At 37.6% G+C, this 27,934-nt stretch overlaps 1 protein-coding gene across 2 annotated transcripts in view; it reads left to right on the top strand.

The window, feature by feature from the left end:
• Positions 1-2,197: 2,197 nt before the first annotated feature.
• waca (WW domain containing adaptor with coiled-coil a) overlaps positions 2,198-27,934 on the top strand; it is a 38,152-nt gene continuing 12,415 nt past the window's right edge. For both annotated transcript variants that reach the window (XM_079595710.1, XM_079595709.1), the window contains exons 1-7: positions 2,198-2,467; positions 2,648-2,681; positions 3,455-3,641; positions 11,134-11,225; positions 13,292-13,407; positions 15,605-15,720; positions 26,052-26,303. In XM_079595710.1, the coding sequence (XP_079451836.1) occupies positions 2,427-2,467; positions 2,648-2,681; positions 3,455-3,641; positions 11,134-11,225; positions 13,292-13,407; positions 15,605-15,720; positions 26,052-26,303 (838 nt within the window). In that variant the 5' untranslated portion in view covers positions 2,198-2,426. The remainder of the gene's footprint in view (positions 2,468-2,647; positions 2,682-3,454; positions 3,642-11,133; positions 11,226-13,291; positions 13,408-15,604; positions 15,721-26,051; positions 26,304-27,934) is intronic.

Raw genomic sequence — 27,934 nt, 5'->3', positions numbered from 1 at the left:
CAGAAAACCACTTTGGTTTTGTCATAGGGACATTAATTATGTGAGAAGACACATTAAAGTCATGCCTGCTTGTTATAACCATGAGATAAAAACCTAAAACCTTCTGGAAGATCTCAAAGTTGAGATCTATGCCCTTTAAGAACACAGCACAATAGGACAATGAGAACAAAACACCATTGAATTGAGATGGATAATGACTCTATTGTCTTCTGTAGAGCCTTGGAGTTGTTTCATAATTGATGTACTGTAAAGCTCCATAGCTGAATTGAATTTGTTTTAAAAATTGATTAACTTTGCAACATCGACACTTTCACTGAAACAAATTGAATCAATATTTAACTTACTTGAGCTAAATAATTATATTGTCTTCTGTAGTGCTGCTTTAAAGCTTAATTAAATTTGATGATGAACTTTGCAACATTGACACTGTTATTGAACTAAATTGAGCTGCATAATGACATTACAGTCTACAGCTGTTTTACAGCGAAAAGTTATTTATTAATTGATGAATTTTGCAACGATGTAATTTTCTAGTTTATTTCCGTGAAGCTGCTTTGAAACAATCTGTATTATATAAAGCACTATACAAATAAATGAGTTGACAGGGATTGCAATATGGATTAACTCTGGAATAAAATGCAACCGAAAATCTGTATGACCTGCAAATTGCTGTCCATGCACACTCCTCTGTCTCATTTGGCAGAGTTGACACAAAATTTGCATGGAAAAACAAACAAAAATCTAGTCTAAATGTGCAAAGACTACACACCCCAAGAAAACTCACAGCTGTAGTTGCTGCTGGCAGACATTTGTTTAAAGCTACCACACTTTTCATGTTAACCTAATCTTATGTTAGAATAGATGAACAAAACATGGGATTTGTGACACTAATGCTTTAAAAAAGACATTTTTTTTACTCATATCAACTTAACTAAAAGTCTCCGTTCCTCTGAAGAGATAGCCTATAGACTAGTATTGTTGAAAAGTGATCTAGCATAGCCTTTCAAAAAGACTGGCTTGTTTCAGTGAGTCGTGCTGCATCAGCAGGACCTTTCTGCATTCGTCTCATTGGCGCTATATGCACTGACTCAACATGTCCAGTAGATTTCAGTATTGAGTTTAAATTCCAGCAACTGAAACTCAACATTTCTCAACAGCTGCAGTAAAGCTTGAACTTAGCTTCATAAATCACATTTCTCTACTAGGGATGATGGGTAGTTCGACACCCATGCAGTGTCGAAACACGTCTCGAGTTTTCGACACAAACTGCATCGAAACAGTGCTCCGGACGAGGCTTGAACTGAGGCTGTCACGTGACCTGTGGAAATGAGGCTGTCACGTGACCTGTGGAAATTAAGCAGACATGTTACCTCACTGACACGTCACGCCGGGCTCAAAAACAAAGCGCGTCGATTGCTCTTTTTTATAGTCTATGTTCCATACCCACTATCCATTTAGTGCAATATTATAATTATATCGGTCATGACTCATGCCTATATGTATGTAGCTTTTTTTACGTGGTGTATTGTTGTTAATTATTCTTGAACAAAAATATGTCATTACTTTTGTATTTGTGTATCATAATGTGCATGTTTGTGTGCACAACAATGTACAACACACAGAAAAAGGTGCAATGAAAAAAATCTCATAGGCCTAATTGATATCTCATTGGCCTATAAGGTGAAAACACACAAGTTTGATGCGAGTAAAAATTTAGAAAAGTAAAACATTTCATTGTATTGTGAAAAAATATAATGAAACTAGGAAACTATCTCAGAGCGCACACACACACACACACACACACACACACACACACACACAATATTGTTAATATGACATATGCTTAATAAATATACAAATAAATCTTACAATGACATCCCAATGAATAAAACATCTGAATGACACAGTTGGTGTATGCATTTTTATTGACCACCAGATGGCGAAGTAGAGCACTGTGTCAAAGCTTCGAAACACCAACACAGTTTGTTGTCAAAGCCTCACACTGCTTCAGAAACCGCGTTCGGCACATCCCTATTCTCTATTAGTATGCCAAGCATTGTGTATTTTTACGCGTTTTTAGCCCTGCGAACATCCACGCAGATCCCTACTTCATGCACTGCCTAAAATTCAACCAGTGGCCGGGAAGATCCGAGAGTCGCCGAGTCGAGCCGAAGCGAGCCTCGAAGTAACCCGGATTGAGGTGTGTGAGAGGAAGGCTGAGCTTCGCTGTTCTGTAGATAGGGGCAGAGTTTTGGTGTATGTGTGTGAGTGGGAGATGGACCGAGGGCGCTCTACTGACTAGCAGAGGCGAAGAGCGACTCCAATACAACTATTAAAATTATATACGCGAACGGGTCGTCGATAGGCCACTCCAAAATAAGTCGCCAATCTTTCACATCTACTTCACACACACTAACACGGCATTGATGGTAATGTATGCAAGGAAACAACCAAGACTCGGCGATGGGTAAAGAGCTCTGTTTTATACTCCGATTTTCCTTCTCCGCTTTGACAATCCGCCATTTTTAGCCAAACCAAAATAAGTAGAAACTTAAGGAAGCCGATTCAGCTGTTGCAATTTCTGCTTCTGTTCGTAACGATGTTTTTTTAACTATTCCTCTGTCTCTTTTTCTTGTTTATTTTGTAGGTGCACCGACCGAAGGGATTCTCAGCCCTACCAGGTAGATCTGAAACAAATAAGATTAAAATGGGGTAAATCTAGTGCAGGCTTTTGAAGCAGTTTAGGCCTCTGTGCGTAAAACACAGCAAAAAGTGCCTTATTCTGCCCGGGTTCGGCTTAAATTTACACACACATTTACATTACAATGTAAACATAAATTTGTGCTGTCGTTAGTTGCCTGCCCGTCGAATTTATCATGTTTTAAATACGCTCAGGGCGCTAGCGACTTTTAACAGGCTAACGTTAGCTCGCTAGCGGCTACATTAGGCCTGTATGCCACAGCGATTTACTATTAAATTATCAATATAGTAACGTTTCTTATCATTGATTCAAGGTTCTAAATTGTTACGTTAGATTAACTGTAGTATACGTAAACACGAATTTAAGGGTACGAGGTTGTTTATAAATAGTCTTGATAGTTGCTAGCGAGTAAATGCAACAAAATCCCAATAAAACAAGTGTTATTATTGTGTAGACCCTCAAGAGGTGTTTAATTGTATTTAATACTGAGATAAAAAGATATAGGCTTTTTTTGTGCTCAGTTCAGTCTTGCAATGACGTGCAAAGTATGTTATGAGTATGACACAAACATTATGCTCATATTAAGTATTTTGGTGTTTTTTTTACATTTTAGATGATGGTCAATAGCTGGTAGACCATTCTAGACAAGCAAGCTAGCTAGCTAATGACCAGCTATAATCCAGCTCTAATGTATTTTGCATGTCAGAGTAATTGTGCAGCAGAGTTCAATGTAGAAATATCATGTTTTGACAGACTCTTAAGTACTCATCCAAAAGTCACACAGATCACAGACATGAGAAGATTCGTGACAACAACGACGCCACTCCACCATGCAAGATGTTGCGGCGGTCAGACAGTCCAGAAAATAAACACATGGACAGCACCGGCCATGGCAGAGCAAAAGCCATCCATCCACACCGGGGGAGAGACAGAGAAGGAGGTAAGAGGGGAGACAGGGAGTCATATTTATAAGAGGCACAGATCTGAGGCTGATACAGGTGCCTAGATCCATGTTGTAAATCTTAATTAGTGCATAATTGTTTCTATGTAAACACTAGTCAGACATCTTATGTATAAGTTGAACAGATTGCTGTCGTTTTGGTAAACAGACAGTAAATGAAATCACAGTACCTGAAGTGGGACCTGCTTCAATTGTTTACAAGCACCCTGCATTCACTATGATGCCGATTCAGATAGGAGAATGTAAGACTTTGCGCAATATGTGCTTTTTCTTCATGTTCAAGGTCTATGAAAAAATGGTCAATAGCAGAGTGTTTTCTCTTCAGATCAGGTATTAGCATGGTAAATTTTGTATTTTCTGGATTTTTTAACAAGACACTTTATTTTGCCATCTACATGAATATTGCTTTATCATTTATCAAAGATAAGCTGGCTTGAAAGACCCAGTTTGACTAACTTGTGATAGATCAAAATTGGTTTCTAATCACCAATGAAATTATGCAGAATTAGTTTTTTCTTCTCTAGAAAGATCCACATGAATTGATTGGTATGGTAAACATTCTTTGGAAATAACTTTTCAGTTCTGCTAGAACGATTTCGTTCAGTTGGTTAAAATAAGCAGAATCAATGTAACATTTACATATTTACGATAGTCCACCCAAAAATGAAAATTCTCATGATTTGCTCTCTCATGTCGTTCCATGCCTGTATGATTTTCTTTCATCTGTAGAGCACAAAAGGTGATATTCTGAAATATGTTGGGAACCAAACAGTTTTGGTGACTATTGACTTCAATCTTTCAAATGATCATCTTTTTGATAGTGAGGGGCAGTTTTTATTTTAACTAAAAATGTCAAACTTTGTACCATGTTTTGGCCGTTCATTTAGATGAGAAAGGCCGTTTTGGAGGCCTGGAAACGTAAAACTTTTGAAAACTTGTTTAAAAAATGTACTTTTATTTTAAATGATACCATTATCGTCTTTGTGTAAACTAAAAAAACACAAATTTGTGAAAGGGGTGATGTCGTGGACAAAAGTGATAAATCTACTTAATTTTCTGCCTGGTTGTGTGCCATTGGATGTATTCTTTATTGTTAGTGCTGCATCTTATGAATATTGGTGGTGTAAAAGCTTTGCATCTATCATTCATATTTACCAGATCTGCTACATGGGTCAAGTTTGGCATCTTGTTAAAAATCCCCTCGAAGCAGTAAAAAGTATAACAATTATTTAAAAATGTTAACAACAATTTGTTGGCTGCATTTGTAATAACCATAAATGCTAAAAGCAGCTGACCCATGTCATATCATGCTGGATGTCATATACCCAACTATATTGTGATGTAGTGGATGGATCATGACAGATTTCACAATTTGATTAGATTTCGATTCACAAGCTCTCAATTTTATTCAATATTTGTTATGCGGATTTCAGTTTTTTTTAAGGAAAAAATCTAATGCTGTTAACGAAACGGAAGCCATTCATCGCTGCAGAAACAAGGTTGTGTTACAAAGTGCCGGTTGAGTAGAAAATGACAATATAATGGAGATGTTGAATTATAAGACTGGCGTAGATGACCGCACAGAATAAAGCTGCGCATACATTTCTGACGCCGCCCCTTGGAGTAGTAGTAGTCTAGTGCGGTGGCTACACATTGTCATGTTGTAAATAAGACAACATCTGTATTGCAAACCCCTCCAGTTTGCTTCTGTTGTTGTTTTTGGCCCATAGACTCACAAATCAGATCTGAACAGTTGCGATACACAATGTGGTCGGTCAATCATTTCCAATCGGATACACAAGTAATTGGATTTGGATTGACAGTGTGAACATGGCCTTAGTTTCTACTCCAATTCGTTGTTAAAAAATTATAATTTAAGGGGTGGCTGTCATAACTAGTTTTCATGATTAAATAAATGTTTAAATAAATCTCTGAACACGAAGACGTCTCCATCAGGTAAAAATATGATCATATATAATGTAGTATATATATATTTAGTTCAATGTTTCTCTCTAGTGCTCTCTTTTTTCTAGTTAACCAACGCGCTATGGACATTGAATGACTTTCCTGAGGAAAATGCAGCATTATGTTCACACCATTTTATTGATGTCTTTCTGCAGTTGAAACATAATTTTTTTTTTAGTGAGTTCCATATCTTTCAGTATATCTTCTCTCACGTGACATTGAAGAGCGTCCACATTTTTTTTTGTTTATTAGAATTTTGTGATAAAATTGACAGAATTTGAAAGCTGATTTTTTTTTTTTTTTTCGAGGCGCTCTACAAATAATGTGTTATTTACGCAACAACTAAAAACACAATACAGCATAAAGATTGATCTTGACATGGAAAACAATTTTGGTTTGTTAAAAAAGAAATATCAATTAAAAATGAGATCTAAATTTTCAACCTAGCCCTAGTGGATGAAGTGGAGTTTAAGGAGAATATGAAGTCTTGATGGAAGTTGGGACAGTTTGTTACCTATCACTTCTGCCTTTTTTAAATAAATAACTTAATTTACTATATTATTGCATTCTGATTAGGGATGAGTCGCAATCTTCGAATAGTCGAACTGCATGTGAAATTCGATCATAAAAATAGCTTTTTCGAATATCGTTATATTTTCACACAATTCCAATGTGTTCTTCATAATTGACGCCGCGTCTACTGTCACAGATCTCGCAGCAGGGTATTTTCCTGTCGGGGACACAAGGTGACGCTAACATGAATGAAACCCCCTACTGCACCATCTAGGCTGCCTGCGTTGTATACATTGTAAACAAACAACAGAAGAAGAGCATTGTCATTACCTCGTGACCGTTAAATCTGCAGCCAACAATGCAACAACCAAGAAAGCTCCGTGTGTGTCTGCGACTTCTGTGCCATCCGAGCGGGTGTTCTCCGCGGCTGCACTAATTGTTAATAGGTTGCGCTCGTGTCACCTCCCAGAACATGTTGTTGACATGCTCATTTTTTTTAACAAGAATATGTTAGGCTATCAATAGTTACATTGATTGAAACTAATTTGTTTAAAAAGTAGGCTATTGCCGGTAACAAGGCAGGTTTGCATAAAAACATTATGACGTGTCCTACTGCATTTGTTTAATTTTTTGATCTAACGAGCATCTGGTTTGGCTATGCAGAAACGGGCTGTCATGCTTATTGTTTTTTTTTGTTTTTTCAATTAGCACACACAGGCCTACTTTGCAAAAAAAAAAAAACGACGAGAACTTGTTCAATTAATAAACAGTTTGTTTGATGACAAATCGCTAAAGATGAAATTGGCCTCTCTTTCTGTCATTGTGAGTGTGCGTTTTTTTTCTTTTTCGAACGATATTCGGCATTTTTGGCAGAAATTCACATCCCTAATTCTGATGAATTTGATCAAAATCAAGATGAGGAAACTTGTCATATGCCTAAAGCAAACACAAAAAGGTTTTCTGGTTTCTCCAGAACCATCACAGTGACACAAAACATTTATAAGGCTGTGTGCTTGCTTTTCTAACCAATACTCTTCATTAAAAAAAATTCTAGCTGAACTTCACTGTACAGACTTGAATTACTAAAGTGCATTTCCTTGACTCCGTTCACATGTAGGGTAAAGTAAATAGTTGCTAACTTGTTCTACCACTCAATTTTTGTTTTGTGTGTGCTCGTATGTGCGTGTTGAAAAGTTGCTTCTGACACTATTTTTACCCCCATTTTAGATTTAAAAAAAAGACCCATTAAATGGCTTGACAAGCGCAGTTTTCTTTTTCGTTTTGATGTATTTCGTGTTCACAAGAAGTTTGGTTGGGACTGGGACATATGAGAGAGCTCTTTCCTCCATTTTTCTTAATTGCTAAAATACTTTAGTTAAAAGATTTACTACATGATCATCAACTGCAGGTGGTACTAAAGAAAGTCTCATTCTAAAGAGCATCTAATTGGACAAAAATCTGTGTTGTGCAGGATGAGTCATCAATATTTTTGTCTGTTCACCGATCAGAGAGACTGTAAATGTTGTATGTATATCTTCTAAAGGAGTACTATGCCAACATTAAGGAGTGCGTCTAGATCACTTCAAAGCTGACATGCATGGACCAAAAGCCACAAAGCTTAAATTTTGATTTCATAGATATTGAGACTGTATGTCTGTTAAGTCTAATCTTTTCCTCACTCACAGTGGCTTTATATTCTTGTTACTGGCACACTTCTGACACATCTTCTCCGAGGCGGTGAAGACTGTCTGTACCCTAAGGGATCTCTGCAGTTGAAATGCCCCAGTGAGGGTTTGGCAGTTGGCTGCAGGTCGCTTAGTGCTTTCTGTGTGACTTTCTTGTACCATGAAACACTTTCTTTTCCACCTGAAGTCAGTTAATTACCCAGTGAATGAAACTTGTCTGAATTTGTGGATTAATTGTTGATAATACATTTAATCGATACAACTTCTCGATCATCGATTAAGCAGGCTCATGCGCGTGCTGCTCAACCGCGAAACAAAGCGAGCGCGTTTTGTTTAGGACCATTTGACACCCTCATTATGACTATAAGTTTGCGTGTTCATTCGCAGCCTTTTGTTTTGTGCAAATGTAAGTTGTAATATTGTTTATTTTGTGTATGCCTATCTATATCTGATTTATCTTATATTGGATGTATTTACCCTTTTATCCAATTTTATTGGATGAATTAACGCTGTAGTAGTGCTGGGTATCGATTCAAATTTCAAGAATCGATTCGATTCCGATTCTCAAGATCTTGAATCGATTATCATTATTCGATTCGATTCGATCCGATCTGATCCGATCTTATATTTTTAAAATCAAAAGTTTTAAGTGTTTGTATATAACATTCACAAACATACATTAATGTTGTAAAAATGTATTGTTCACTCAATGTATTGATGTTAGATAAGGCATTAATGTTAATGAATGGTGTCTTAATGTAGTGTTACCAACTAAACAGGAGATAAAACGTGTTTTATTTGACTTAATTGACTGTCCTTTTATTTAATCCAAAACTGCGTTCATATTTAAAAGGCCTTTTAAACAAGATACAACCGCACACGATACCACTTTAGGGGCCGTTCACATATATGGTTACCACATTATACTCAGTTCAGTGTGTTCATCTGTATAACCCTGTTAAATAATGCATTTCAAATAATGCGATATATCGCGTTTTATGCGCGTGCAAATTCAGTGAGAAGCACTTCAATGCATCTCAACAGGCCATGTGACAAAAACAAGCCTGTTACGGCCTTTCCGTAACAACATGGAAAGCTCGGCCGAACAGCTGATCATAGCTGTACAGGGCGGCTTTTTATTTCTCATCTCAATGAATATATCTAGTAGTAAAGCTAATGCAAGGGCTAGAAATCAATTAATTATTTGATGATACTTCCTCGTCATCATGGAGAGCGCAGTTTGCACGAGTTTGCACCGCTTTCTCCTCTCAACAAGCGCATGTTTGCTTTCCCTTTGCGTCTGCCGTTGCTATGCAACCATGAACAGAGGCGCGCCTGGAAAACGAATTTGCACGCGCAAAAAACGCGCTATGTGAACGATTCATTCCTCCTTTCTTGTCAACAAGTGGATTCAGAGAAACCGCATTAGCAGTGCCGCCGGTCGCCGTGTCTCAGTGTGTTTATGGGGAAAATGTAGGCCTGTTATTAAATCGATCCTCTGAGTTACGGATCGATCTTTAGAAATTAATATGAAAATCGATTTAGAATTGGTGAATCGATTTTTTCAACACAGCACTACGCTGTAGTAAAGCATGATCAGCTTCAGCGCGCGCTTCTCAAACGGCACTGCACGACTAATGACTATTGGGAGGGCTGTCACATTACATAACATTATAAAGAGAAAAATATTGTAATAAAACATTATTTGAGTTTAGTTGCCATGTCGCGTTGCTCCAGGAAGAGCGCCATTTTGTGCAGAAATAATTTGTAATATTATGTTTATTTTGAATATATCTGATTAATCTCATATAGGATGCGTTTCTTTGAGTTCAATAACGCGCTAGCAAACTAAGTGCTCCAGTTTAACGGTAGCCTATTCATTCAGCGCGCGCAGCTCAAACAGAAATGCACGACTAATAATAACGATGAATAATTTGGGACTGACATGTCATGTACATAACATGAGAACACTATTGTCATCTATTGTAATCGTTGTGAATGCATTGGGTTTAGTTGCCGTCTTCAGTGCGGTGTTCCAGGGAGAGCATGTCCAGTGTCGCACATTCCTCACGAGGTGGCGGTGGTGACGCGTTGTATTAATAGTAGTCCTTGTATTGATTATTAAATAATTAATTTAATTAAATGATCAATCACATCGAAACATTTTACAATCCTACTAGCCCTTTATTTAGATTAAAAACCATTCATTCATTTGGTGGGGAACATCGCGTTTTGAGCAGGATTTGCAGACCCTGTTGTGCTGTTGGCCACACTGCAGCAGACGCATATCGCAGTATTAAGGCTAACGATGATTAATTGATCGTTAATTTAAACGACGATCGATCATGGGAATTTGTGAAAATTGACATCCCTAGTAATAATAGCTCACCAAGACATATTACTCCTACAGTAATCAGGTAGCCTAGCAATTGTTTGCCGGTTACGCCAAAATGCTATTGCAGACTATCTGCTCATTGAATTGGTCATCAGTTTAAACCCAGTATGTGTTTGTTTACCATGAGTAATCTTTTGTGTGTAGTTACTGATTGAGTGTGCCGGATCTATCATTAAGAGTGTGAGTCTGGTGTGTTATAAAATCATTTTGCTGTTCTTCATCTCTTCCCAGCTCTACTGATTATTCGTTTTTTGTCAGAATGAGTAATCTCACTGAACACTTGTAATTTGTCTGAAAATGCTTCTATTTCACTGGTTTGTTACCTCAAATTGTGGTAAGACCTTTCAGTTTGTCCCTTTCGGTTATGGGCATATTATAAGGAATGGCCTTACTAGATATTTAAACAGTGCTTTAACACTCATGTGATGAACACGTATTCAAATCAGTATTAAAAATCATTTGATTTGTTCATCGCTGTACAATGTGACTGTTTCTGTATCTCTTTTTTTTAGCATTGAAATCATGCTGCATGAACACTTGCTAGATGCGTCTTCGAGAGCTTGCGTTTCTTAGCAGTGTAAACGAGTTGGTGCGGTTCAAGCTGAAATGACTAATGAATCAAAATAAGCAGGAATTGATAGGATGGCCTAGAAGTTTGTCTCAGCATCATTCAGCTTTGAAAAGCTCAAGTGCTATAAGAGTCATTGGTATAGATGCTTGATTTTGCTATAAGTAGAAAAACGGCAATGAATTATGGGATATTGTCTGTGAAGCTTTATATTTGCATAGATGACGGTTAAATATTTTAGGCGAGTTGTTTTAACCAACCGGAAGTGGTAATAACTCTTAGATTTGCATTGTCCTTCACTAGTTTTTAGAAAGAACTTATACTGGTTTATTCTTCTTCTTTTAGGGACCAGTATTTCCCCTCAAGAGAACTCTCATAACCACAGCTCTCTGCACAGCTCCAACTCTCATTCAAATCCCAACAAATCATCAGACACGGTAAGTACTGCAGTCTCAATGTTTTCTAACTGGTCTGAATCTTGAAAATGAGATCAGCGTGCACAAGGCCATGTTCACCTTTTGCCGCTTTGGCACAATCATCCTGTTATAGAATGAATGTTTATTGAATAAATCAGAACATTTTATGATGCCATTTTGTGCTATTAGTTTTGCATAAATCATATTGAATAACTCTTACTAATAGTCGCAATTAGAATGCACTAATTTATTACCAAGGCAAAATAGAAAACATTTATCCTGGCAGATCTGGTCAAATATTTTAGACTAAGTTCTATTAAGTGGTATGTTATTTTATGGGCCATTATTTGGATCTGGCATAAATTCGGCAGCACTGTTAAATGTGTTGTCTGGTTGTGTGGCAAACCTCCTGTGTGCAGACCATCTGTCCCCTTTCTGTCGATAATATGAGCTCTTCTGGGAGATGCAAGGCACAGCGTACTTTTACCAGAGAAAGGAGATTTAATGCTTTTGCTGCCTTCAGCATTACATCATTTAAGGTTTTGAAACTTGGTAAATTACGATACACATTGAAATCATGTGGTTTGATTTCTGTTAAATTGACATTTAAAAAAATGATTGCAGTCAAGCAAATCGTTTGTGAAAAGGCTATTTTGGTCACGGATGAAGCCAAATTGGACCGCATTCAGTGTCTTGCGTCTAAAAACAGACTGCCAAGCCATAGTAATATTGAGGGGTTGTTTTGTGAAAAATGTTAGAACGAACCAAGGTAATTTCAACAAACTCGATGAATGGATCTAATATTTGTGGCATAAGCTCTCTTTATGAATCCAAGATTGTTTTGATTAGCCAGCATAACATTTGAATCCTTTAGTATTGAAATGGTATTGACATGTTATCTCTGTGCTTGTTCCACTGTTGGTATAAAATGGTCTTTGATTATATGTTATGGGGCCACTTTCGATATGCTGCGTAAAATCTCCTCCACACTCTGAAGATGGTGAGATGCTCCACCTCCTTAATGAACTCACTCATCAAATCCTCTTCATCTGCTCAATTACCTTTCCCAAGATTTTATGTTTTGTATTAAACCTTGTAATTAAGTTGAAGGTGAGAACTAGCTTTCGGCAGGCATACAGAGGTGAATTCTTTTTTTTTCATGGTTTGAAATGTATACTACTTAATTGGGGTTTCTTTCAAGGGCAAAGACAGAGTTAAGTGTGCAATGAAATGAACAGTGTTAATCATCATAGTTCTGCATGGAACATCATTGTATTCTGAGTTACATTTTGAGAAATAAACTACCATTCAAAAGTTTGCGGTCAGTAAGATTGTTTTCAAAGGAAGTCTCTACAAAGAGACCTATGGCACAGGACCCCAATAAACGCATTGCTAGCAAAAATATAGTCAGAATACATGTCTTATTTTGAATGACCATCCAGGCAGAAAGATGCTTTTTGCCTCCAGCTAACTGGGTCATGATAAACAACCAATCCATGACCCATTGGCCAACGGGGAAACTTGTCGTTATTTTAATTCCGGTTGGTGATGCTAGTGGCACAGAAATTGTACACTTTAGCTTCAATAATCGAGACTGTGTGGTGGTGGTGTGAGGCTTTTACAGCCAGACTGCTAGTAAGTGGAGGGTGGATTCAGGCAGATTAAAGAGGCATCCTGCAGGGGCGATGCGCAGAGATCCACCTCATCAAATATTACACATGCTTGCATCAGGATTCAGCGTGCATGCGCTCGCGCTCTCTCTCTCTCACTTTGCACGCTCCATCTGTCTGTCTCTCTAATGCTCCCATTCCCTCTTTTCTTCACAGACATATTCTTTATTTTAAACTTCCTCATACTGTTGCTCTGTTTGGCCTTTCCTTAAGTATGAGGAAAAACAACAAACCCCTAGATTGTCTTTTCTTTTTTCCCTTCAGGTCTTTCCTTTTGTATTTTGTCTTTGTTCTTTTCCCCCACCCTTCCTTTCCATCTTCCTTCCTTTACCGCTCTTTTGTCTTTAACACCTCCTGTCTCTTTAAACGATCTCAATGTTCCCAGTCCTTACACCTGTTGTTTTTCCTTCTATTCAGCCGTATGAGCCAGCAGATGATTGGTCTGAACACATCAGTTCTTCAGGGAAGAAGTACTACTACAACTGCAGGACAGAGGTGTCTCAGTGGGAGAAACCCAAAGAGTGGCTGGAGAGGTATTAAACAAGCACGCTTTCAACCCTCGCCTCAAACACATTGTGCTTAATTATACACTAATACTCTAATCCATGCACCTTGCCAGTGAAACATCAGGCGATCGATGCAAGTAGAAAATGTTTAAACTAGTATGTTTCTGGAGAAGGTTTCCAGCAATCATTTGGAAAATGCTTTTTAGCATCTCTTTGCTTTTGCATTATGCAGTCATAGATAGGGCTGGGCGATATGGCCAAAATATTATCACAATATTCTTTTTTTCTTTTCTTTTTTTTTTGCTTTCCACATATTTGTTTGATCTTGAGAATTAATGTAAAGTTGTTTGTTCACAATTAAACTCCACAGAGTAAGCTACCTTTTTTATTTAAGGACCCATGAAGTCTATTTTGTTTTCCAATTGATTTTTTTTGAGATTGTGTTTTTATTTAATACAAATTCATGTAAACTAAAAAAAATGTAATCAATTGATTCAATGTAATAATTTACTACAAAACATTTTTATTTTGTGTCAAATAAGATAAATTATCTTGGTTGTATGATATTAATTAGAAACATCAAAGAGTTATTTTTAATTAGAAACATCAAAGAGTTATAATAATAAACAATTATTATTACTTTAAGAAGAATATTTTAGTATACAGTAGTGATTTATTTCCATCATAATTTCTTTAAGTTAAACTGAACTTTTATTTTGACTGTTTGTCATGAGGATCTTTCAGTTTTTAGTTTCATTGTGTATTTGATGGTAGTTTTTTCAAATTAACGGTAAAAAGCTTGTGATGTGGCTCTCAAAGCAGCTCTGGAGATGAAATTCATGTTCATGTACTCCTATATTGAGATGGCAGACACTGAAAACACTGAGCGTCATATGTGTGAATTTGTGTATCAGGCGGAACCATGCCGTTCATTCACGAGACGCAGAAATCACTTATTAGCGACATGCACTGACTGGCTGTTATCGTGTTTATTTCGGCTGTTAGATTAATACATTAAAGGGATAGTTCACTTTAAAATTAAAATTCTGTATTCATTTACTCACCCTCAAGTTGTTTCAAACCTGTATTAATTTATTTCTTCTGCTGAACACAAAGAAAGATATTTTGAAGAATGTCAGTAACCAAACAGTAGTCTGTACCCATTGACTTCCATAGTAGGAAAAAAAAATACTATGGAAGTCAATGGGTACAGACTACTGTTTGGTTATTGACATTCTCCAAAATATCTTTCTTTGTGTTCAGCAGAAGAAATAAATTAATACAGGTTTGAAACAACTTGAGGGTGAGTAAATGATGACAGAATTTTAATTTTAAAGTGAACTATCCCTTTAAGACATCGCTATCGACGGATATCGTTAATCGCCCAGCCCTAGACTTAGGCCTGTTTCACATATCTTGCATCTGCAGCACATCAGCAAAGAAGCGGTGTAATGGCAACAGCATCAAGCATTGAGCTTTCAAACTGACAGTAAGTGCGACTGAGCTTTCACACTGATAATTTATGACCTTCATTAATTGGCGATGCTTCATAAAATGTTTTGCAAAAGATTGTGTTGATAAAAAGTAAAAAATAAAAAAAAAAGCTCAGGGCTGCAACTGCTTCTCTTGTATAGAACCGTCCATGTGCACTAGGGCTGCATGATTTGGGGGGGGGGGAATCTGACTTAATTTATTCATTTTATAAAAAACATCAAACTTTTATTTTGCCAGAAAACCGCAAGGAGCCCTTAAAGCTTCTTTTGTTGACAACAGCCGGTTTATAAGTACTTAGCATTACAATTTTGGAAAGATCATGTTGCGTTTCAAAATGCATTTTAAGTGACCTCGGACTCATTGCACAAGCAGAGATGCTCTGAATCATTGAAAACTAAATGTTGGTCATGTGTTAAAGTACACAGTGCTGCGCTTCACTTTGAAACAATATATATTAGCACATATGTAATTAAATCAGAGCCTTTGGGATTTGATAAACGCGCTAAGCCATATCGCGATATTGGTTTTACTTCGGGTAATCGTGCAGCCCTAACGTGCACATTGAATGCTGGAACCATTAAAGTGAGCTGAAATTAAAATGTGCTACAGAAGCAAAAAGAAACAAGCCTGGTTTCCACTTATGAAGTAACTTGCAAAAAGTGTAAATCTGATGTGGTTTTGTTGTCTTTGTATGCCAGTATCATTTGTGATGAATGCCTTCCTGTTTCAGAGAGCACAGGCAGAAGGAGGCAACCAAGACGGCTGCAGTGGTCAACAGTTTCCCTAAAGACAGGGACTACAGGCGTGAAGCCATGCAGGCTACTCCCGCCAGCTTCTCCAGCTCTAGTAAGTCTGAAAACCCACATAATTCAGCTGTGTAATATGGCAGTAAAGGTTGTTTAAGTGAGTGCAGTCCAGTTTATTGGAGTAATCTCAAAAGTGATGCAGGATCTCTATAACCAGGAATGTCATGATCATGGAAACCATGGAAAAACGTTGTGTTTGACTTCTGAATCAAAGGTTAGAATCGGTTGTTTAGACTTCATACTGTTCTTAAAGGGGTCATAAAATGCATACATTTCTGGAGGTCAGCTTATGGAGCAATTTTTTTTTGCACTAAATCTATATTTGTAAAAATTATATTTTCTATCCTAATTTTCACACTGTCAAAATTTCAAGGGACGTTAAAGTAAATGGCCACTGCTGTGATTGGTGAACTTGGTTAACTCGTACTGTGTCTATGCTCTTCCCCACAGCATGTGTGACTTGTGTTTTTCTGCTCGAGAGTTGTAATAGTGCGGTATGTGTTTGAGCCCGAGTCTGATTAAAATGTACAAATTCAACCACCACATTTTCCTCTTGAGGTCAAAATTCTTGGCAGTGCTGTAGTTTTCAGTACAAGATATTTAGAAAAAAACTGCAAGATTTTGAGAACAATTAAGAATGTTGTAAATGATACAAACAAATAGAAACATTCTTGCAATCACTCAGGCACATCATTAAAATAAACTTCAGCCATGAAGTTATTGGGGTTGCAGTTTGTTTACATTCAGGGACAGAAAAACATCGGATGATCTTACTCTACAGTTTATTTCACATTTGTGATTGATGGACAGACATGAGTTTTTTTTAAGAGCACACCTTGATAATACATGCACGTTAAAGGTGCCATGTGTCATTGTCTGGCAAAAAAAATCAAGTCATATTTCACATTCCATACCAGATGGGGGCAGTATACCTCACATATCAAAATATGTGATGTAGGATATGGTATTTTATAAATCACACACTATAAATATGATAAAGAAGCAGAAACAGATAGTTGCAGTAAAGTAAGATATTTTAATAAGTTGAAGAAACAATAATGATTTGTGACACACACACACACACGATTTGCGCATTGCCATCATGTGTGTATTACAGGTAACGTTACATTGCTTCCTGATATCACGTGCGCAAACACAAATAACTATTTATATATATATATACTACAGGGCCGTTAAATGCTTGTATCTGATAACCGTGAAGCTCTTGTAATTATTACTTTACCCAACCTTTACTCCATGTCGAGTGATGCAGTAAACATCAGACAGCGCACGTGAACCGATCATCTCTACTATAGTAAAAAAAACACGAACACTGTTGAAAGATACAGTAGGCTACACATGACCTGTTCGCGCCACAAATTGTTCTCCGTCCTTAGCGACCGAGTCATTGAATGTGAAACAGCGGCTGCTGTCATCAGAGAGCAGCACTCTTCAGACAACGAGGGCGCGCGCGCCGCGCTGATACCTCCGTTTCAGTTTCTCGAACCCGCGCAGTGCGGCGGTCAGAACACGGAGACCATTCTGCCCCTAGCTATGCGTGCGAAAGCATGGGGAGCGATCCCGGGCGTGTCAGAATGGGTGCTGAACATTGTAAAACAGGGCTATGCGCTGCAGTTCGCCCGCCGTCCCCCGCGCTTTCGAGCCCGGACCGTGACGAGCGGTCCTTTTCTTATCTGATCTGATTTGTGCTTCAGAGCGCGGTGGTTGTAGGGGTCTCTTGCCAAAGGCTTCAGCCATCCTTCCGCTCTCTTCCCTGAATTGAAATGAAGTAGTGGGCTCTGTACTTTCCACACGATAGACATCAGGTTCAAGTACGCCCACAAGCCGTGCGAGTTATTCGTGTCGTGTATTGCAGGTTGGCTGGTGGTTATGTGGCCCGCATACCGCCTCCCATGGCCGAAACTGGTATTACAACACCTGTCGGGCCGTGGCTAGAAATGCTAATGCTAATTAAGGTTGATATCTCTGCAGCACTATAACTTGACATTTTTTTAATGACATCATTGCCCTTATTTCTTCTCATTCTTTTGATGCGTGTAGCTCATTTTTTGGATAATTTTACCTCAATTTTTACACATGGCACCTTTAAGGGTCATGTAGAGAGAAATTGTGATTCCACGAACGGGGTGATTTCAAATCACAGGGTTTAGTACTGTGCAAGTCTAAACGCAGACTTGCTGTATACTGTTCAAGTCTTAGGTATGTTATTATTTTCACAAAAAAATGGTTTTAAGACCGTTATTTATATATTTTGATCCACACAAAGATCTGATCTCACAATTCTCGAGTCGGTCTGTGATCACATCAAGGAAAAAAAAAACTGAGACGGACTAAATCCAGAAGAACTGCGGCAACGTCTCAAACGCTTGAAGAAACAGTGATTTGATTTAGGTAATAGAAGTTCATTGATAGATTAAATCTGTTTATGACATTATTTTTTGAAAGCATCCTCACATTACAGCATTTTTACACAAGTGCCTAACACTTTTCACAGTACTGTAGCTTTGCAGGTAGGTGCAAAGGTTCTAGTGTTTTGGAGACGTTGCTACCGTTCTTCTGGTTTTTAGTCTGTTTTTTCTGGTGCCAAATATCAATAAACTAAGGTGCTCTAAATAGATTTCCCTGCTCCCAGTGTCGCTACTTCATGGCTCCTCGACGTGGTTCTCAACACATGAATGAGGGAAACATGAACATTAGTTAACTAGCCTAAGAAAAATAGTTTTTTAATGGGATGGCGGACAGCAGTGCGAGTAAAATAACAGAGGCTCCAGCTACGTTTAAGTCCAAAATCTTTTTTACCATTGATGGGACAAACAAAAATTTTTAAAAGTACACTATAAACAAGAACTGCCTGATAAAAGTAAAGTGCACGGGTAATACCACGAACATGCAAAGCCACTTGCAATGACATCACCCTGATTTTATTGAAAATGTTTAATTTACTTAGTTAAAAGCAAAAAGGGAAGACATTGATGTGTAGTAAATTATATCAATGCAATAGTTTGAGCCTTTTCTTTTAACAGTTATAAATTTCAGTTATTGTGCGCATGAAGAACTGCTCTACTCCAGTGTTGTGATCTCTAAAACACCCGGGAGAAAGTTACATGAACGGCAATAAACTCCAGCAAGATAGTCATTTTATGTGAAACCATAGACCTTTATCTACAGATCAAGTATAATAATAGGAACATTGAATCATCTTTGAGAGAGTTTCATCATGTTGACTGTCATAACCGAACGCGACATGCTGTTCTGAATGCTGAATGGAGAATGACTGACAGCGCAGTGGAGGGAAGAGTTTACGTTATCTTGAATTTAACATCTTTGATATTCAGCTCTGTCACATTAACATATGGAATGGCTTTAGAACACTTATAATATAGTGCACGAAAAGTTGATGGTTCCTTATGTTGTTGTTTTTTTGCCTTTTGTGAGATTTAATAACACAGAATGTATACTCACGATATCGGATTTGGACCGGTCTCGTCTGACCGATACACGATCCGGCAAAGAATGGCGGTATCGGAGCCGATACTGAGTATCGGATTGGCGCATCCCTGGTTTTGTTACTTTTCATACGTTTCGTTAGGTAGACATACAGAGAGATTGAGAGGATACAATATTTAGGTAGCAGATGATGCTGGAGACATTTGTGGTGTGGAGGTTAAGTATATAATGTCCTTCTGTTTGTGTTTTGCTGTTGCAGAGTCAATACTGACAGTTTGTGGAAAAAAGGAAAAGAATAGGCTATCACAGATTGGTTTTGTATTTATAGAATGACAACATTCAGAGATTTTGCAATGTTTTTATGTCTCTAACTTCTGCTTATCCACACCACCCACGTAAGCCGTGTCAGGGTCTCCTTGTCCATGCTGGTAGGAGGCAGCACCAAGTCTTTGCCTTATGCAGCAGCATGACTTGATAATGCTCTTTAAACACTCCTGTGCTGCATGCTGCTGTTTTTCTTATTTATTTGCCAGTCGTCGTGGAAGTACTTCTCTTTGAGTTTAGTTTTCAATTCTTGGCTACATCAAACAGTTGGAGAGTAGCAGGTGCTAAGCAGTAGGTTTAAGGCACAGAGTTCCCACTGTCATGGAAAACCTAAGAATATCAGGGAATTTTAAAATGGTTTTCCAGGCCTGGAAAGGATGTTAACTTTTTGACTTGAGTCATGGAAATTTCTGTAATGAATAATACATTTTTGTTGTGCTCTGATCTAAAGTATTTCTTCAATTAGATATTGCTCTTGGGTAGAGTAAAATTGCTTGCAAGCGTAGCAATTAGGGATGTCAACGATTATTTGACGATCGATTAATTGTCGATAATACATTTAATCGATACAACTTCACGATCATCGAGCGCGTTTTGTTTGGGACCATTTTACACCTTTATTATGACTAAGTTTGCGTGTTCATTCGCAGCCTTTTGTTTTGTGCAAATGTTTATTTTGTGTATGCCTATCTATATCTGATTTCTTATATTGGATGCATCCCTTGAATTAACGCTGTAGTGCGCGTGATCAGCTTCAGCGCGCACAGCTCAAACGGCACTGCATGACTAATAATGACTATTGGGAGGAGGGCTGTCATATTACATAACATTATAAAGAGAACAATATTGTAATAAAACATTGTGCATTATTTGAGTTTAGTTGCCGTTTTGCGTTGCTCCAGGAAGAGCGCGTCCACAACATGAGTCATTCTGAATGAATGGCACGTAACTTAGTTCAAGTTCACTTGTGCATTCGCGTCATTTTGTGCAGAAATAATTTGTAATATTGTTTATTTTGAATATATCTGATTAATCTCATATAGGATGCGTTTCTTTGAGTTCAATAACGCGCTAGCAAACTAAGTGCTCCAGTTTAACGGTAGCCTATTCATTCAGTGCGCGCAGCTCAAACAGAAATGCACGACTAATTAATAACGATGAATAATTTGGGACTGACATGTACATAACATGAGAACACTATTGTATTAAATCGTTGTGAATGCATTGGGTTTAGTTGCCGTCTTCAGTGCGTTGTTCCAGGGAGAGCACGTCCACAGTCACACATTCTGCACGCATCTGAGGCGCTGTTGGTGACACGTTGTATTAGTAGTAATTATATTTGATTATTAAATTATTAATTTAATTAAATGATCAATCACATCGAAACATTTTACAATCATACTAGTCCTTTATTTAGATTAAAAACCATTCTCATTCATTTGGTGAGGAACATAGCGTTTTGAGCAGGATTTGCAGGCCACACTGCAGCAGACGCATATCGCAGTATTAAGGCTAACGATTAATTGATCGTTAATTTAAACGACGATCAATCATGGGAATTTGTGAAAAATTTACATCCCTAGTAGCAATCTATGATTTTGTATGAATCGTCTTTTTTCCCCCCCTAATGAGTCAGCCAAGCCATTATTCTAAGTGATTCATTAATGAATCGTACTGAATTTGGTTTAATTTTAAAAGTCCTTATCAAATGACACAAATGATTGGTACAGTGCAGCATTTGACACTGTGTGCCACTCTACACTTCTTTCTCGACTGTCTGAAATGGGTATCGATCAATGGTGCTGCTCTTCAGTGGTTAACTTCATATCTATCGGATAGACAGCAATTTGTTAGGATAGGTGAGAGTCGATCCTGTACCGTGACTATTTCTCATGGTTTACCTCAAGGTTCTGTATTTGGTCCTCTTTTATTTCTCATTTATGTGCTGCCAATCATTGGACGGCATGATAGTTACTCTGATGATATTCAAATTTATTTCACGGTTTAACCCAACTCAGTTTGTCCACCTGCTTCTGTTATCTCTTGCCTTCAGGAACTTAAAACATGGATGTCTGATAACTTCTTGCAGCTTATTGCTGGGAAAACTGAAATCCTGTTGATTGGCCCTAAATCATAGTTTACCTCGGCATGACATTTTTATTGAAATTGATAGTGTCCAGATTAGGCCTTCAAAAACTGTGCGGAATCTGGGAGTTTTGTTCGACTCATGTTTTCACTCACACATTGGTCAGATTGTTAAATCATGCTGCTTCCACTTGCGGAATATTGTTTGTATACGCCCCTCTTAACTTTGGAGATGCTGAAACGGTTATCCATGCTTTTATAACCTCCAGATTGGACTATTGTAACTCCTTATATAGCGGCTTACCCACCAAAACTATAGGCTACATCGCCTTCAAATGGTGCAAAACTCTGCTGCTCGAGCCCTTACATATAATAAAAAATCTGCACATATCACTCCTATCCTTTACCAACTTCACTGGCTTCCTGTGGTCAATCGCATCCAGTTTAAACTTTTAGTCTTAGTTTATAAAGCCTGTCATGGCCCCGCACCTCAATACCTTGCTGAGTTAGTGCAACCATGTTCCTGCCCGGACCCTTAAATCTAGCAATGACAATTTGCTTGTCGTACCCAAGTATAAACTCTCTACTGTGGGTGGTAGGGCTTTTAGTGTTATAGGCCCTAAGCTATGGAATAAACTGTCCCCTAATCTTCATGCCACTCCTAACCTCCATACCTTCAAATCTCAACTTAAAACTCATCTATTTACCATGCTCCGTATATAATTATTTTCCTCTCTATTTCTTTCTTCCACTTTTCCATTTTTTTATGTTACATTGTTACATGTTTACTTTATCGAAATTAGAGATTTTACTAGTACTTAAGGATTTATGCCACAACTAAATTAATTAACGTTTAAATTGACATTTTGCAACCGACTAGTCTAACAAACCCCCATAAGAACGTAAAAAAAACTAAGCGATCTATTTGAAATGGCCTACTTAATCTATGAATCAAACAGTCAAACTCCCTTACTGAATTCTAGGGCTGGGACAATAAATAGATGGTTGGCAATTCGTGGATCTAGGAATGGTGGGTTCATTATTATTATTCTTAATGAAAAACCAACAAAAAACAGTACAATGACAAACTTGCTTAAGTAGGTGCTTTTATATTTCGCTTTGAAACCAAATCTTCCCACGTCGTCTTGTCAGTCAAGGGCGAGGGGAAATGTGACTGCTGTTACGACTCTTGTTTGGCTCATGAGCAGATGAGTTCAGTTTTTAATTGCAGAGTCTGTTCTCTAACTGAATTAAATTATTTGTATTTCTATAAAAAAAGCAAAACGGCAGTGGCAGTGGCGCTGGGCAAGTGATGATACTGCTTTTGCGGCTGAACACAGTCAACACCGACTACCGCAGCAAGCCTAACATTTGCCTGTAATGATTTTTATATCTTTGTCCAAAGCTTGCTGTGTTATTTATGATGAGAAGCTGTGTGGGCTGTCTCTTAATTGTTTTTTAAGCAGCTCAGAGCGCTTGTACTGAGGGCACCTGTTAAGAAATCGTATCGCCATGTTTCCAGCTTTGGGAATCGTGGGCTATTTTTAGATCCTGACATATGCAGCCGTTATTAAACAATGAAAATTCATAGTTTAACTTCAGGTGCCCTCAGTACTTCAGTGGACCTCAGCTTAAGCTGAATGCACCACAGATGGACATGCTCTCATTTCCAGTTTTTGAATCAACTGTCTATAAGATGTTTTCAGGTGACATCTTGACTGTAGATGTTTTAAGTGTCCTTATGCAAAACCTGAAATAGCTGCTGAGAATTTTTCAATAAGTGGTTTCAGGGTTCATTTTGTTGATCTGCTTGGTGTCAGATTGAGATTTTATGAAGGCTACACGGTCTAATTTAGAAAGAGGGATTTGTTTTTCCCACTGCAGCCACTAAACATTAAGGGTGGGAGAAAATAAATTATTCTCCGGTGCATCACGATTCTCTCTACAACTATTTTGAATTGCTTCGGAAAACTTTAGAATTGTGTGTGTGTGAGTGAGTGAGAGAGATGGCACTTGTGTACTATCAGCTCTAACGTCACCTGAATCCACTGTTAAAAATACATCATCCAACCCGAACCTATGATTTTTCTCTGCTTTAGATATCCACACCCGACCTGCAACCGATTCTACATATTACGATTCTAATTCACAGTATTAAGCGTGATGATATATTAATAAAGGCTAGGTATAGACATTAGTAGTTTGTCATATACAGCACTTCACTGCTGTTACATATCACATACCCAGCTCTTGATTTGTCCTGGTTACTTCTCTGAAATGTTCTCACACTCTACTTTTCTTTCCTTCTATTTGTTTTGTTTAACTCTCCTTCTTGAAATTTCTCTCGGATTTGTTTTGCCTGTTATCATTGCTGCTTAAACAAGTGGACCCTGCAATTTCATTTATTAATGAGTCCAAATTAGTCCCTGATGAAAAATTAAGCTTTAAACACTAATATTTCCAATAATAATTTATCAAATCAAATTTATCAAATGTATTCTGTCTTTAGCGTAGCATTGAAAAGGTACATAAACTTGCGTAAGGTTTCATGGTTGACGTGCAATATCGCAGTCTTCACTGCTTTGTGAGAAACGGACAGTTTGCTTGAAAATATGCGGTTTCACTCTCCAGAATTTCAGTGTTTTACCTTCCAAATACTCAATTATGCCGCTTGAAATGTAGTATAAATTTGACACATGCTACCCACTATTGACAAATGTCTGCTTTCAAATGCTCATGTGCTCTTTGTGTGTGTTGTGAAGGATGCTTGTGGCATGCAACTGCGATTTTGTGTTAGTGGTTAAATGCACATGCAACTCCAAAAAATGTTGTGATGTGAATTAATGTAAACTAAGGGTGTCACGATTTCGATTTTAAATCGAAATCGATCGAAATTAAGTCACAATTTCGATCATCGAATTAAAAAATAAAATCGTCGATGCTGCCACGCCCCCATGTCACGTTCGGTCGGCTTGTCAAGCAGAAAAAAACACGCGCGTTGAAATGCTGCGAGTCAACCTCCTCTGGATGCCGCACACCCGACGAGAAGCGCCGCGTCTATGACAACTCGAGGCATCGCTATATCGCACACACCGGAGGAGAAGCGCCGCGTCGCGTCTATGACAACTCGAGGTATCGTACACCGGACGCGCACTTTCATGTTTATGGCCTGCAATATTATGTTTAAGGACATTATGGAATTAAGATCATGTCTATGTTATGAGGCTACTGTACAACGTTGCTTTAGTCTGCACTTTATCTCAGAGAGCGTCCGTTAACTGAATGTATCCTGAAAATCCGATAACATCAGCAATTTTCATTCAACCAGCTGATTTCTGTAAATGAATGTAAAACATATATATTGCAGCAAGTCATAACGACGATTTGACACAAATAAATGAATATAAAATCTATTAATTTAAAATAAATGTAATATAAAACTATGTGAATGGCGCTCTCTGGCGCGGCAGGATTAATTTTGAACAAGGTCTTGAGCCGTTGCTGGCGTCGCGGACAGACGCCGAATGGCGCCGCCGGTGTGTGTGTGTGTGTACACTCTCAGAGAATAAAGTGTTAATTTTAAGTGGCTCTGCGCGACGCATAGATGTATCTGTTAAACTGTTTGTCTGTTTGTTTGTTTGTTTGTTTGTTTGTTTTGTTGTGAACTTGAATGTCATCTTCTCTGAAGAAGACTGCAGTTACAAAAGAGAAACTAGATCGCAGGTTATTTTGCTTAAGTTTCCAATTGACTGAAGATATAAGTAGGCTATTGTTAAATTATGTTCTTAATACATTTTTTAAATTTGACAGTGGTACATTGTGAACAAAGGTCAGATATTATGCATAAAAGTTTGGTCTAATAATGCATAGCAACCTGTGCTTTAAAAAAAAAAAAAAAAAAAAAAAAAAAGTAAAAACCGAGAATCGAATCGAACTGTGACCTTAGAATCAAAAATGTAATCGAATCGAGGATTTGGAGAATCGTGACACCCCTAATGTAAACGCATCAGAAGTTTTGTCCTAACACAACTGGCTATGTTAAAATAGATCTTTGATGTTATTAGTAATAATCAAACTTCAGTAATGCTGAGAAAAGAGAGAAATCCCTCACAGCCCTTGTCTGGAAAACTTTGACACTGAGAGCACTTTGTTTATTGCTTGTAATCCATTTCTTTGTTCCCCTTTTATTTATTTTTAATTGTGTAATAGCTTAAATGTTTTTAAGCTATATTTAGTTGATTTATTAGCTTGAAGTTATTTAAATTACAATTTTACATGTAATTCTTTTGATTTATTAGTTTGTAATATTTTAAAAAGTACTTCTACAAGTCATTTAATATAATTCTGAAATTTGATATTTAAAGTTGGTAAAAAAAAAAATGGATCAAGAACTGTTTTCGAATTGGATCTGATCGTGTGCCTAAAGATTCCCATCCCTACTGAACATTAACTTCTATTATGTGATTTCTTTGAACCTTTTTCCCCTATAAACAGAGTCTTCGAATGCCACAGAGAAGCCTTCCTCACTCACACCCTCCTCTTCCTCTGCTGCTGTGTCTGGCTTAAGCATGGCCAACTCAGCCAGCGGCGCCTCTGGCTCCACAGTCCCGGTTTCTCCGGTGATGCAGTCGCCGGCCCCGCCCACTCTTCTCCAAGACCCCTCCCTCTTACGCCAGCTCCTCCCAGCTCTGCAAACGGCTCTTCAGTTGAACAACGCCAGTGTAGACATGGCCAAGATTAATGAAGGTAAGTGTACTGCATCTCAGTCAACGGATAGGATATGGACTACTGAAGCTGTTAGCAGACATTTTTTTTGCAAAACATTAAAGGGACAGTCCCACTTAAGGAACCTGAGGTTAACCTGTTAACCTTCACCAGAGCGAGGACGCTCTGAAGCGTTTTTTTTTTAAATAATTCAAAGTTACTATCAGATTTAATGTTATTACCTTGACAAACTATACATCATTAAAAATATATAAGTCTCACGTTTCAGTATTTGACCACTATTGTATTCTGAGAAACTTATAGTGACAGTTATGTCTTAATTTGTGTCAGGATTTATGTAATGAAAAAATGAGTCGATACCTTTAATATGAATTATAAGCGTCAGCTGCTCCATTCAGAAAAAAACTCCGGTGCTGTTGTCTTGAGAACGCGTGACAAAACAACGTTCCTCAGGGCTTTTGGCTCAAAAATGTGCAGATTTGGAGAAATATTGATATATTATCATAGGTTTACATCATATTTCTATAGACAGGAATAATATTTATTGAATTTATATCCAAATGCGTCGATGTATACATAAAGAGCGCTGGATACTCTGATGTACTGTGTTTTCAATCCATACAGCAGGCTGAGGGCGCCATTTGCACAGTTTTTTCCAAATATGAAAGCTCACGAAGAAGAAATAACCTGTGACCTTCCAGGACGTCACTGACATAAACACAGCTAACGTTAGCTTTCAGAGATCGCTATAACATGCAGATAAAGATGTTTTGAAGACAATAAACATGATTGCAATGATATTTGATTTACCTGTGTTCTTCGAGCCATGTCAGGTATTTTTATAATAATAGATTATATGTATAATGTAATGCTAATCGGTATAGACTTTACAATAGTGCAGAATAATATCAAATCATATATTTTCTGTCTGATTTTCTTTTCTGAAGCCAAATAAGCTCATAGAAGATTATTTAAAACACTCGACTTGCACTTTAAAGTAAGTTTGGAGCACAAACAGGGTTTTAATCTCATAAATTGTCGTGTATTGATGGTGTGCTAAGCTAACATGCTAGCTAGCTCTCTAGTTGCACCTGCCATCTAGCTGTTATTTTTTATGATTTTTTTTCTAAATCGGAATGCTTACTGAAATATTTCTTTATTTAAGAAAGGCATTTGATACAGTTTCAAATGTGAAGTGAAGATTATGAAAGAAATTAGGGGGTGAAACACCGTGATTAGCCAGTCGTTAGCGATTATAATGGAGACAAAGGAAAATAATATTTATGGCCATAAGCCGGCTGGAAAGGTGTAAATGTGTGCAGGAGAGAGTGACACTGAATGGGGCTCGTTTGCACCACAAAACAATAGAGACAATAGACTGAATAGATGCTAATAGATGACAATAAACACAAGTTTGCATTTTAGAGTCAATTCAAAATAAAGTCATTTGAGATGATCTTGAAAAACATTTAACAAAATACAGAGTTTTAGACTTATCACCTTCAAATTTTAAATATAACATGGTCAGACATGTGTCTTTAGCTGGAGTGCATTTCTAGAGTGCTGACGGGCCAACTTCAATTTAATTTTCATGAAGATGTTTCATAAAAATAAATTTCTAATAACTTACACAACTTTGAAGCTATTCATAA

Source organism: Phoxinus phoxinus, assembly GCF_949152265.1.
Source record: "Phoxinus phoxinus genome assembly, chromosome: 21".
In the NCBI taxonomy this organism is placed as follows: domain Eukaryota; kingdom Metazoa; phylum Chordata; class Actinopteri; order Cypriniformes; family Leuciscidae; genus Phoxinus; species Phoxinus phoxinus.
The sequence above is the reverse complement of the archived record's forward strand: the minus strand, read 5'-3'. Positions and strand labels throughout refer to the sequence as shown.